The sequence below is a fragment of the Hemiscyllium ocellatum genome, chromosome 16, assembly GCF_020745735.1.
Source record: "Hemiscyllium ocellatum isolate sHemOce1 chromosome 16, sHemOce1.pat.X.cur, whole genome shotgun sequence".
Lineage (NCBI taxonomy): Eukaryota > Metazoa > Chordata > Chondrichthyes > Orectolobiformes > Hemiscylliidae > Hemiscyllium > Hemiscyllium ocellatum.
Genome location: NC_083416.1, coordinates 1,790,558 through 1,804,185, shown reverse-complemented (window position 1 = coordinate 1,804,185; position 13,628 = coordinate 1,790,558). Strand labels below are relative to the sequence as shown.

General features: G+C 42.4%; 1 protein-coding gene across 1 annotated transcript in view; it reads left to right on the top strand.

The window, feature by feature from the left end:
- Window positions 1-13,628, top strand: part of LOC132823312 (AT-rich interactive domain-containing protein 5B-like) — a 101,254-nt gene that overhangs the window by 23,137 nt on the left and 64,489 nt on the right. The window contains exons 3-5 of the mRNA XM_060836988.1: window positions 4,381-4,606; window positions 12,134-12,364; window positions 13,078-13,185. Coding sequence (XP_060692971.1) covers window positions 4,381-4,606; window positions 12,134-12,364; window positions 13,078-13,185 — 565 coding nt within the window. The remainder of the gene's footprint in view (window positions 1-4,380; window positions 4,607-12,133; window positions 12,365-13,077; window positions 13,186-13,628) is intronic.

Here is a 13,628-nt window from a genome sequence, read left to right as displayed (position 1 = left end):
AGAGCCAAGCAGGCTGAGATAAAAGGTAGGGAGGAGGGACTAGGGGGAGGGGCGATGGAGGTGGGATAGGTGGAAGGAGGTCAAGGTGAGGGTGATAGGCCGGAGTGGGGTGGGGGCGGAGAGGTCAGGAAGAGGATTGCAGGTTAGGAGGGCGGTGCTGAGTTGAGGGAACCGACTGAGACAAGGTGGGGGGAGGGGAAATGAGGAAGCTGGAGAAATCTGAATTCATACCTTGTGGTTGGAGGGTTCCCAGGCGGAAGATGAGGCGCTCCTCCTCCAGCCGTCGTGTAGTTGTGTTCTGCCGGTGGAGGAGTCCAAGGACCTGCATGTCCTCGGTGGAGTGGGAGGGGGAGTTAAAGTGTTGAGCCACGGGGTGATTGGGTTGGTTGGTTCGGGCGGCCCAGAGGTGTTCTCTGAAGCGTTCCGCAAGTAAGCGACCTGTCTCACCAATATAGAGGAGGCCACATCGGGTGCAGCGGATGCAATAGATGATGTGTGTGGAGGTACAGGTGAACTTGTGGCGGATATGGAAGGATCCCTTGGGGCCTTGGAGGGAAGTGAGTATCTAGTGGTATCACAACAGGGAGTCAGTTAGCTCAATTGGTTGGATAGCTAGTTTGCGATGCAGAATGACTGCAACAGCATGGGCTCGGTACCCACACCAACTGAGATTACCATGAGGGTCTCACCTCTCACCCCTCACCTGAGGTATGGGTGACCCTCAGTTAAATTCACCACCAGTTGTGTCCCTCTGTAATGAGCGAGCCAACCCGTGACCCTTGGGAGCAGCTAATGCTCCTAGTGTTGAACTCCCAAAGGACACCAGATTGAGCGCAGATTGAACTTGAATTCCTCCAATTAATACACCTTTTGTGAATTTTTAGTTCCTTCCATCGGCCCTTCTGTATGGTTAATATACCAGCCTAAACCAGGAGTAAAACCACCCTCTAGTGACCAGTCCATAAGAAGTAGGCTGCCTCAGCCCATGAAGTTCAAATATAATTGAATCTGTTTTTTAATGCAGTGTAAACTTGCACCTTGATCTCCTGTCTTGCAAATTATGCGCGTGGAGGTTGTGGTTTTCTATTGGTTTCTGGAGTTGGCATTGTTGTCCCGGTCCCTGCATTCTACATTCATCCCGTGTGGTTGGAGAGTTCCTAGGCAGAAGATGAGGCGCTCTTCCTCTAGGCGTCTTGTGGCCAGGGTCTGGAGATGGAGGAGGCCAAGGACCTGCATGTCCTTGGCGGAGTGGGAGGGGGAGTTAGTGTTCCGCCACGGGGCGGTTGGGTTGGTTGATGCGGGTGTCCCAGAGGCGTTCCCTGAAATGTTTTGCAAGTAGGCGGCCTGTCTCCCCAATGTAGAGGAGACCACATCGGGTGCAGTGGATACAGTAAATGATGTGTGTGGAGGTGCAGGTGAATTTGCGACAGGACAAATGTAGGTTTCTCTAGCTTCCTCTTTTCACCTCCCCCCACCTTATCTCAGTCCCAACCCCCGGATTCAGCACCACCCTCTTGACCTGCAATAATCTTCCTGATCTCTCCGGCCCCACCCCCTCTCCGGCCTATCACCCTCGCCTCTTTCCACCTATCGTATTCCCAGCGCCCCTCCTCCCTACCTTTTATCTCAGCCTGCTTGGCACACCAGCCTCATTCCTGAAGAAGTGCTTATGCCCGAAACTTCGATTCTCCTGTTCCTTGGATGCTGCCTGTCCTGCTGTGTTTTTCCAGCACCACACTTTTCAACTCTGGTCTCCAGCATCTGCAGTCCTCCCTTTCTCCAAGTTCTAGAACATGTTAAGATTTGTTGAGTTGGTGGTATTGGATATTTTAGCATAAATCACTAGGGCCTGATGAGAGGTATCCGAGGTTGCTATGGCAGGCAAAAGATAAAGCCCCTGGCAGAGATAGTTAATACTTTGCTGGTTCAGTGTCAAGAACTTTCTTTGAGTAAGTACCAGCGTGGAGTTATTTCACGTGGAAAAGAAAACTTGAAAACTTGTTGCAACTAAAATTTATTTGTTCAATCAGATGTAAAAATCAGTGTGGGGAGACTGACTCTGTTGCATTATGAAATTGATTTTTTTAAAAAAAAAATTTTGCTAGTCACAGATTAAGTGCTGGATGACTGAAGGATGGCTAATGTGTTTCCTTTGTTCAAGAAGGGCAGCAGGGATAGGTCAGGTAATTACAGAGCAGATAGTCTACCAGCAGGGGGAGGGAAATTATTGGGGGAAAAAGTGTCTGAGGGACAGGATTAATCAATACTTGGAAAGTCGGCAATTGAACGGAGATAGTCAGCATGAAGTTGTTGCAGGAAGGTCCTGTCTGACTGAGTTTTTGAAAAGATAGTGCTGTTGATGTGGTTTACATGGACTTCAGTAAGGCCTTTGACAGGGTCCCACATTGAAGGTGGTTCCAAAATGTAAGAGTTCATGTGATCTAAGGAAAGTTGGCAACCTGGATCCAAAATTGGCAGCAAAGGGTGATGGCAGAGGGTTATTTTTGTGATTGGAGCCTCTGACCAATGGTGCAGGCACCCTTGCTGTTTGCCATTTACCCCATTAACAACTTGGATGTGAATGTAGAAGGTATGATTAGTGAGTTTACAGATGACATGAAAATTGATGTTGTTCAAAGTGAGGAGGATGATCTCACGCTCCGGCCTTTTATCGCTAGTAAATTGGGCAGAGCAATGGCAGATGGAATTTAATCCTCGTAAGTGCGAAGTGATACATTTTGGAAGGTCAATGAGAGAATGATTTACACCTTGAATGGTAGGTACTAGGATCTATTGAGAAACAAAGGGACCTTGGTGTACAAGTCCATAGATCCCTGAATGTATCAGCAAAGGGAGACGTGATGGGGAAGAAGGTATACAGGATGCTTGCCTTCATTAACTGGGGCAGAGGCATATAGAGCAAGGAAGTCTTGTTACAACTTCATCAAACATTGGTTAGGCCAGAGATTGCATACTGTTGGCAGTTCTGATTGCCACACTATTGGAATGTTGTGATTGCATTGGGGAGGGTGCAGAGGCGGCTCACCAGTGTGTATCCTGGTGTGAGAAGTTTCACTTATGAGGAGAGACTGGATAGGTTGGGTTTGTTTTCCATGGAGCAGAGGAGGCGGGGTTGGGGGAAGGTCTGATTGAGGTATACAAAATTATGAGAGGGATAGATCCATGGTAGATTGTGAGACATCTTTCCCCATGGCAGATGTGCCTAAGGCTAGAGGGCTAAGGTTTAATGTGAGGAATAAGTGGTTTAGAGGTGATGTTAAAAAAAATATTTTTCACTTGAAAGGATGGTAGAAATATGTGCTAACTCTTTTGTTCATTGCTTGTTCCTCCACCCAGCACTTTTGTATTTTTTTCACAGAATTGGTATTTCCCAGAGATTTGTTTTGGGACTTCTGTGTTCCCCATATGATTGAGAGTTTAATGTAGACATAGAATTTTTTTTATTCATTCACTAGATAGGAGTATCTCTGGCTGGACCAGCATTTATTACCCATCCCTAATTACCCAGAGGCCAGTTAAGAGTTAACCATATTGTATGGGTCTGGAGTCACATGTAGACCCAGACCAGGTAAGGATGGCAGGTGCCTTCCCTTAAGGACATCAGTGAACCAGATGGGCTTTTCCAACAATTGGCAAAGGTTTCATGGTTATCATTAGACTTTTTTTTTTAAATTCCAGATTTTTAATTGAATTTAAATTCCACCATCTGCCATAACAGGATTCAAACCCATGTCCCCAGTTAATCCAGTTCTCTGGATTGACAGTCCAGCAATAACACCGTTAGGCCATTGCCTCCTTTGTGATAGGAATAGTGATCAGAAGCAAAGAAAATCTGTCCAGTATAGCCCTCCTGTCCCTGGGTTGCTGAGGCCAACTGTTAAGATCAGGTGGTTTCTCAGATATGAAGAATCCAGCTTGGAATCTTTGTCTATCCAGATGAGTGACCTACATTGTGATTTTTTAAAGCTGGACTTCTTTGTAAAGCACTGAAGACTTAACTATAATATCAAATATCAGGTTTCAGTATTACTGTTAGCTGTGGATCAGAAGTGTTTGAACTCCGAATCTATTTTGCATTTCCAGTGCAGTACAGAAATCTCCCTTTTGTTAATGAAGTTTCCGGCTGGAATTGTTCCCATAATAGCGTCAGAAAGCAAACTGACTCCCGTCCTTGTCTTAATGATCGGAGCGGTTTCTGCTCTTATGATATCTTGAACTTTGGGTGCAGTTAATTGTGTGTGAGAAGCATTTTACGATGTTATAGGCAGGCCTGAATGGAAACTTTGCAATTTTGTTTTAATACTTAGTCCAGTTGAAACTTATTAACAGTTGATTAAACTTTACTTTCTCGTGTGATAGGATGAGGTCATTGCAGCCTCCAAAAGAATAATCATCCGTCTCCAAGATTTGGCGAAATGGGTCTGCACTGAGAGTTCCCAATGGACCACAGGCACTGAGGAAGAGAAATGCAGCTCTATTGATTTGGACAGCAGTGACCACAAGGAGGACCCTGAGCTGAACATCACATCACCTTTACACTGCTACCACTCTTCAAACAGTGTGGAAAACGAATTTGAAAGTTCAGGTGAGGATTTGTCCAGTTAGTGAATTTGTTTAAAAATAAAACTTGATAAAGAATTAATGCAGTCAACTGAGATTTACTATTCCCTCCCCTGGTCCTGTGAATCGTTGAATGCTGATATTTCTGTCACGATCAGCTAATTTTCCACATTTATGGAATTTGGATTTTCTGTTAGTAAAAAGGGAGACTTGAGCAGAGGCTGAGAGGCAACCTGATAGAAGTTTATAAAATACTGAGGGGAGTAGATGGAGTTAATGGTAGGTATCTTCTCCCAGAAATGGGGGATTTCAAGACTAGGGAGCACATTTAAGGCGAGTGGAGGGAGATTTTGCAAAGACGTGAGGGGTACTTTTTTTTTCAGAGGGTCGTTCGCACGTGGAATGAACTTCCAGAAATAGTGGTGGATGTGGGTGCAAGTTACAAGTTTAAAAGAGACTTGGATAAGGAAGTGAATAGGAAAGGATGTGGAGCTAGTTTAGTTTGGGATTATGTTTGATATGGACAGGTTAGTCTGATTCCGTGCTGTTTGTCTGTCAGGCAATGTCCATCTTGGACACTGATATTTATTTATTGAATTGATTTGTTTTTTATTGGATTGGCTCCGCCAACCTGGGCTTCCCAATAAAACCTGCCTAGCTCCAGATCAACTTGTCATTGAGCTTTCTCTTGCTCTCGTGAGCTCTGTCTAATTTAAAAAAAAATATGTTCAATCTACAAGCATGACAGAGTAACTGGGAAGCAGAGTGCTGTGCTGTATCGGGTGGTGGCCTCTTTGATCTTGGCGTTGCACATGTCACAAAAATCAAAACCAACTCAAAAATGGCTGTAGTTCAATGAAGTGGGCATTGAGTGGGCACTCCCAATACGTACCTGTCCAGGGGATTGACTGGTAATGTTAACTGCCATTTCCTGTGGAGTTTGTAAATCCTGTAGGGATGTATACAGGGGCCATTACCTGAACAGAGGGCTTTTATTTTTGTGTGTATGAGACCCCAAGTTAATAAGGGGCTTACTATTTTTAGTTATTGTCATACTTGACATGTTAGTCAGTAAGCACGGAGCTTGATCATGATCCAGCAATTGCTAAATTTTAAAGTGGGAGCATTGCTTTGTTGTGGATTGAAGCCTTGAATAATAAGTGCTGGAACTAATGTTGAAAAGGACCCTGGATTCAGACCAGCTTAGCCTTGGGTAATGCTGAGCTTCCGAACCCCTCAGTTGGAATGTCCCTTCATTGAGTAGGTGAGCTATGTTTAAACTTCATGCTAAGAAGCGGTTTCCTTTTCAAGCTGCAACTAGAAAGGATTGGTAGGTTGAATTTTTTTTTAACCAAACTACTGCAAAATGTTAATTTTTATTAAAGTAGGGCAAGGAGTTAGACCTTAGATTCGCCTCAGCAGCAGCAATATTGAATCCCGTACTGTTGGTGTGAATTGATCTGTGTGCTAGCCATCTCCAACTGGTCATCCCACAGTGGTACTTAGAGGGACTGAAACTTTCGTGATGTTTCAGGGATATGTCCGGACAAGAAGTGTCCACCTGTGCACTAAGTCCTTGCAGTGTTTTTTTTATTATTCATTGCAACATCTCTACTCAGGACCTTGTGGGATTATAAAGTGTTTTGTGACACTTTGAGCAGCTCGTGATGGATACTGCAAGATATAACTATTGCTGATGTTTCACGAAATCAGTGTAGAAGGTGAACCATGGTTCTTTTATCAGTAGTGCATGTTTTAGCTTTAAAAAAAGTGTCTCCAGTTTAAACACCTGTGATAGTAAATAGGGAGTTTGCCAACTTTTCAAGATCATGAATAGAACCTCATTGAGTCACATTCTAGTTGTTTTGGTTAGTTTTATAATATTTTATGAAGGATCAAGTGTCTACTTAGGAGTTGAAATAGTAGACACATGAATCATACTATACTCTCAGGCTGAATTTTTTCAGTACTATTTTAGTACATTTTTTATTGCATGCGGAAGATGAAAAATGTTGATTATTGGATGACTAAACTTCACTGTGTCTTTCCTTGTTCAAGTGTACTTCAGTTTAAGAGCTCCCCTGATGTCTGTATACATACAGAGAATTTGTCGTGTGAGGAATAATTGATTTTTTTTAGGGATTATCAGTAATTCACTAGTGACAGTTCCCTGGAGAAGGAAAAAAAGAGAAGCAGAATTGTGGTATTTCAAATAGATTCAGGATGATGTAAAAAAGGAGTGCGTGGTTGGTGATGAAGGAAGATGTGAACGGGTTAGTCAGATTGGCAAAAACCATGACAAATGGACTACAGCCTAAAGAAATGAGATCATGCATTTGAGGAGAGCTGACACAGCAAGGAAGGACAGAATGAATGGTAGGATACCGAGAAGGGTAGAATAACAAAAGATCTTGGAGTTCAACCCCACAGATCCCTGAAGGAGGCTGGTCAAGTAATTAAAGTGATGTTTGTCTTTATTTCCAAAGCATAGAACAGTTACAGCCAGGAAGTTATTCTGGAACAGTTCTGAGGGGCCACTGGGCCCAAAACGTCAAGTCTGATTTCTCTGCACAGATGCTGCCAGACCTGCTGAGTTTTTCCAGCAACTTCTTTATTTGTTTCTGATTTACAGCATCTGCTGTTCTTTCAGGTTTTATTGAGGCTATTGCCCAGATTGAAGTGTATTTTAGGTTATCAGGAAAAATGGGATTGGCTAGGGTTGTTATCTTTGGAACAGTGGAGACTGTCAGGAGATCTCATTGAGGGAACTAAACGATGTGGACAGCAAAACCTCAAACCGCTTTGTTGAATGATCCATAACAAGAAACAGATTTGAGGAAAAAAAATGAATGTGGTTCAGAGGATTTGAAGGAAGACTGTCTGTCTGTCTGTCTGTCTGTCTGTCTGTCTGTCTGTCTGTCTGTCTGTCTGTCTGTCTGTCTGTCTGTCTGTCTGTCTGTCTGTCTGTCTGTCTGTCTGTCTGTCTGTCTGTCTATCCGAAACCTGTACATTTCCCATTTGTTTGCGCTGGATGCTGGTATTCCTTTCACATTGGCTACTTGGCTAACTCCAAGAGTTACATTAAAGAACTGTTCACAGTAAGACTTGATTTTATGTGGAGCTGGCCATCCAACCAATACAATTGCAAATGCTTTTGTACATGAGGGTATTGTTGATTTAAGGGTCTGAAAGGGTTAATACAGAGGAATGCCTTAAGCACCACTCTCTTTGGCGGTATCACAGGGGAAGAGCTTATGATTTTAAGTTTAAAATCTAGCTGCTCCTTGTTATTAAGTAGACTATGGCGATGGAAAATCAATATAATTTATCCTTACTGGCTATCATGCAATAGCTATAGTGTTTAAGGTAAGGGCCACTTCCAAACAGACGAGCAAGTACTTTTCCTTTCACACAACAGACCAAATGGGCCCTGACAATCCCTACCTGAAAACAGTGCTGGCAGTAAACCTACTGCATGGTGAGCCGTAGTGTGGATTGGCTCATACGTAGTGGTCAGAAGTGCAGTTGCTCATACAGTTGGTACGTGTTCCAGATTAGTTTTATTTAGTTGGTATTTCTGTACTTAATAGTTTTGCTGTCATTATTACTTGTCAGTTTCCCTGAGACAGATAGCAACTGCTGGAGTCTGTACCTTGTAGGATCATAGAATTTACAGTACAGAGTGAGACCATTTGATCCATAATATCTGTACCAGCTCTTGAAAGAGCTCCCCAACAAGCCCCACTTTCCAGCTCTGTCAGTGGTAATACGCTTCACAATGAGCTTCAATGTTAACCTTATATTGTCAAAGTTCGTTTTAAATCCCTCCCTGCTAGAAATCTGTTCATTGTCATAAAATCTCTTATTTCTAATTTTTAAATTTGATATTGCTGTTTCTATCTTAATTGTTTACTCTTGCCCAACCATTTATTTTGTTCTCTAATTAAAAGTGAATAAAAATCATAATTTTATTTCCTGGTTTGCTGTCTGGGCAAATACTTCCAATTGACTGATTGATAATATTGCTGTAGGCTGGATGGAGACCACCTTGACTTGGTGCCAAATTCAAGCTGATGTCGAGGAAGAGGGAGTTAATGCCACAGAAATTGTTAGGTTAGATTAGATTCCCTGCAGTGTGGAAACAGGCCCTTCGGCCCACCAAGCCCACGCTGACCCTCTGAAAATCAACCTATCCAGATCCATTTCCCTCTGACTAATGCACCTAACACTATGGGCAATTTAGCATGGCCAATTCACCTGGCTTGCACATCTTTGTGACTGGGAGGAAACCAGAGCACCCAGAGGAATCCCACACAGACACAGGGAGAATGTGCAAACTCCACACAATCGCCTGAGGCTGGAATCGAACCTGGGCCCCTGGGTGCTGTGAGGCAGCAGTGCTAACCATTGAGCCATCATGCTGCACATCTTTTGAGACATGTGACAAAATGCTGTCTATGATATCCAAATCAATGTTTTTATTAAAGCAAAGCTTTCTTTTGGATGAGTAAGTGTGGGGGACTGTGTGCCTCTGATGTATCAAAAAAGAAAAATTGGATGAAGATCTAATTTCTTCCCCGGTGTGTTGTTTCTTCAGTGTTAGTGCTATCACTCAGCTGGGTGTGACTTTGTAAGTGGTGGTCACGTTGCATTTTTGAAGATGGCATGAGAGACTCAAATAGTCTTGTTTTCAAGTTTCACTTCTCTAAGATACTTTGTGTTGGGAATTTGAAATAAATTGTTTGCACAGTGTGGGTGGAATAACAGCTTTTCTGCCATAAATATCTGCAACTTCTTCCGATAGATCTTCAAAGGTGGTTTGAGAAAAAGGAGAAATTAAAAATAATTATTATGGTTTGGGACATCTTGCTAGATATAATTGCAGAATGCATTTTGAAAGATCAAGTAGATAAATTGAAAAATTTGAGATCTTGTGTACTGTTACAGATAGCTAGCTTATAACATGGTGAGCTGAATGGCCTCCTTTGCTGGAAAGTCTGTGTGTGTGATCAGATAAGATGACTCATTTACCAAAAAAGAAATCCGTGCCGATTTTCATGGACTGTTTCCATGTGGTTCCAAATCCCTGCCATCTGTGCCCTGTGTGAACTTCACTTTTATAATAGCTCAATGAAGCTGCACATTAAATCGCATCAACCCAGCTTTTACCCGTGCAGTTTAAACAGATGCAGAATCTAATGTTACAGTTTCCTTTGTTCTTTATTAAGCAGTGACTCATTATCGTTGTGAAATTGATTTCTCCTGATCTCTGTACTTCATCTCTAGAATGGCAAAATGCCTGCGATTATTGTCGAAGTCACTTGCTTCCCCAAACAACTTGTTATTGGTGCATCTTGAGCAGGAAATCAAATGAGCATGACAGATGAGACTTGAGGGCTATGTTATTAATCATTACTCTAATTGCTTCAGCTCCCATATTCCCGTAATAATATTGCCTCGCCTGTGCCAAGCTTATTAAACTTTCTGGTGAAACATTGCAGCCCGGTTAGCACCATCTCCTGCCCGTTTTCAGATTGCAGCTGTCTTCAGCATTTTCGCTGGCTTTTTGAACATTTAAATAACACTGATTTGTTGCCATTGCTCCTTGAGTGTTTTTTTAATGCATTTAACCCTGGCACTGCTGCTGGTTTTTATAAATTTACAACCTTCTCTCTTTTTTCTTCCCCTTCAATCTCTATTTTGTTTTCTCTCCTCTCCTCGAGAATGCATCTGGAATATTTTCCTCCCACCTTTTAAGTTGTTATTGCTGTGTGAATCTAGATGTTTTAGTGCTGGCTGGTAATTTAGATCAAAGCTGATGGAGTCAGATGTTGTTTCTTACCCACATCCAACCAGAAGCGCACAACCTCGCTTCCCACTCCCTAAGCCCATGCACTCCAGAGGTGTGTAATAGCATCTCTGAATGGGTTTGATTTTTAAAAAATGCTATTAAAATGTGTAACATTTGAAACAGGGAAGAAATAGAAGGGCTTTTGTTGTGCAAATAGACTTAAGAAATCTTTAACAGAGGATATTAGTAAGCTCTTCTACTGAGAGTCCATATACCTCACGAGGTCAACACCAATATCTAAAGTACACGTTGTACCTCCAAGGTGCACAATCCCATGGAAGCTGCCACCTCAGAATTTAATAGGTTACTTGCTAAGGAAGGTTTGTGCCCTGAAGAGTCATTTAGACTCTAAACATTAGATAGCACTTTTTCCATGGATGCTGCCTGACCCCACCCCCACCTCCGTGATTGCCAACATTTTTTTGTTTTCGGTACAGAATCGAGCTCCTGCAGTAATTTACTGCTATAAAGTTTCGACAGGTCAGCTTATATCTACTGGAGTTTGGAAGAGTAAGAAATTGCTTAATTGAAACAAATAAGAGCCTGGGAGGCTTGACAGAGATGGATGTGAAAAGGTGGTTTCCTTTTATTGGAGAATCTAGAATGAGGGGTAATTTTAAAAAATGAGGTATCACCCAATTAAAACTGAGATGAAGCAATTTTTTTTTCAGGGTTGTCTCCTTGGTACTTTCTTCCTTATATGGTAGTTTAAGCAAAGTCTTTGAATATTTTTAAGAACAAAGTAGACAGATTCCTGATAAGCAACAGGATGTGAGGAGTAGGAGCGAATTACAGCAGAGGCTGGAATCTGTACTAAAAATAACAAACGCTGGAGATCACAGCAGGTCAGGCAGCATCCAGAGAGAGAGAGCAAGCTAACATTTCAAGCCTAGATGACTCATCTACATCAGAGCTGCAGTGAAGTGTGGAGGGGGCAGCATTTATGCAATAGTTGGGGGTGGGGAGGGGGAATGTGACATGTAGAGTGGGGTGTCAGCGTAGATTGGAATGTGGAGTGCTCCAATCAGCAACGATTTTATTGAATGCTGGAATAGGCTTGCAAGGCCGTGTGGCCACTACCTGGGCGTAATTTGTAACTGGGTTGGGGGAAGAGTTTGATTCCAGCCTCCCTCCAATATTTGTGTCTTGTATTTAACATTCATAGGCCAGTCTTCCTTCAGTGATGTTTGAGGTGGATCACACTGGTGCTCACTAATGTACTCATACTGCAGCTGCAAGACATCACGTTATTAGGCATCTTTTATTGTGCTGAAATTAGCAATTCAATTATTTTGAAGTTAACAAAATAATTAGTTCCTCTGTGTCCTGAGAAAGGGTCACTGGACTCGACCTTAACTCTGACTTCTCTCCACAGATGCTGAGCTTCACCAGCAATTCCTGTTTTTGCTTCTGATTTCTGCATTCAGCAGTTCTTTCATTTTTCACTTAGTTCTGCTAGTGTTGCTGTGCTTGTGATTTATACTGCTGATTATTATTTCAGTTGTTCTCACCCTGATCTCGATTCCTTAATTTAGATAAATTGCCTTTTGCTATTGTGGCACTGAAGGAGGTATTGGTGCAGTTGTGCTACATTTCGAAAGGCTGTTGTTGAGAGTGTGTGTGTGTGTGTGTGTGTGTGTGTGTGGTAAACAGTCTGAAGCCAGTCTCTGGTATTACCTCAGAAACTACCTTGTGTTTTAGGATTTAAAGATGATCGACCGCGCGTTAAAATATTAAGCTACCCCCAGTACTGTCGCTATCGGGCCATTCGGAAAAGAATTCAGAAAGCGTCTGCTGACTGTCTCAGTGAAGCTCAGCTGCTGGCTCTTGGAGGAATTGTCTTGGTCAATCAAAACACCAAGATTCTTTACTGTCGGGAGACGTTTGAACACCCAACGCTGGGGGATAACAAATCCATATGTGATGAGTTTGGTGAGTTATGCAAGTTTGCCTGTATGACCTTTTAACCAGTAGTTTAGTACTTTTGTTCCACAGTATGAATTGCAACTTCCTTATCCAACATAGAATTGTCCATTTAAAAATAAAAGCTTGTGACTTGTCACGGGAGGATATGAGCTCGCGGTGCTAGACTCTGCCATATGTCTAAGGAGAAACGTTGATAACGCTGCGAGAGGGAATGTCGGAATGGCTGTGCAATTTACAGGGAACATGTAGTTGCTCAGAGGCTAGTGATAGAAAACATTTATTATAATACTTTGTTGTTTGTGCATAAGTCGTCATTATATTTTGTGGATGCAGTGTGTGCCTGGTATTGTTACTAATGGAAAGTAGAGACCAACCAAGATGCCTTTGTTAATGTTCAATATTTTCTAAGATTTCAATTGATTTAACAAAATTAAATTTTGTTGTGACGTAAAAGCATTTGGGATTTTAATGGATGTGGGATTCCTCCATTGAATCCAGTATAACTTCAGAGGAAGAGTGGTTACAGAGACTGTTTGCATTCTCATGGGGTTCTCCAGTTAATCCCTGAATGAGGAGGAGAAAGTTTGTAGAAACTTTTTTTTCTGTTAAGCTGAACCCAAATGTAGTTGTGAGGTTGTAAATGGTAGAATCTTTTCTTTTTGTGTGTGTGCTTGAATTTGGGAAAAGCATGTGATTTTATTTCTTCACTTTCTCTTTAGCGCCCTGTGTTTTGACACGTACGTCAGCTGGGAGAGTGGTTCGGACGAGGCTACAAATCACTGCACAGCCGCAATCACTGACCTTACTACATCTTCATCTGGCAGGAGGTGAGTCACCACTCTTGTCCCGTTGAGCAGTGCTTTTCTGTTGTTCTGAACTGGAATGCTATATTCTTTCTAACAATTGTGAAATAAAAACCGAGTGAATTCAAAATGTGCGTGGAGTGTGCCGGCATTTTGACCAGCGGCTGAAGGCTGGGAGGTGAATGTTTTAACTCTGTGCTGCTAATAATGTGACCCGGGGTTCATATGCAATGAATTCCAGCTTGTGACTCTCGATTTTGAGCTGTGGTTTCCCTTTCGGAATCTAGAGTTTCTACATTCTTTTGCCTGGCTATGAAATATTACCAATCCCATAATTGTCTCTGACTCCCCTTCACCGCTATTCCTCCCCCCCACCCCCAAAAAATCTTCCTTTCTTGTGAGGGAGTGAAATGATTCTGTAGGGAAGCGTAATCTAATAACAACTTAAATTTGTATAGCTCCCTCAG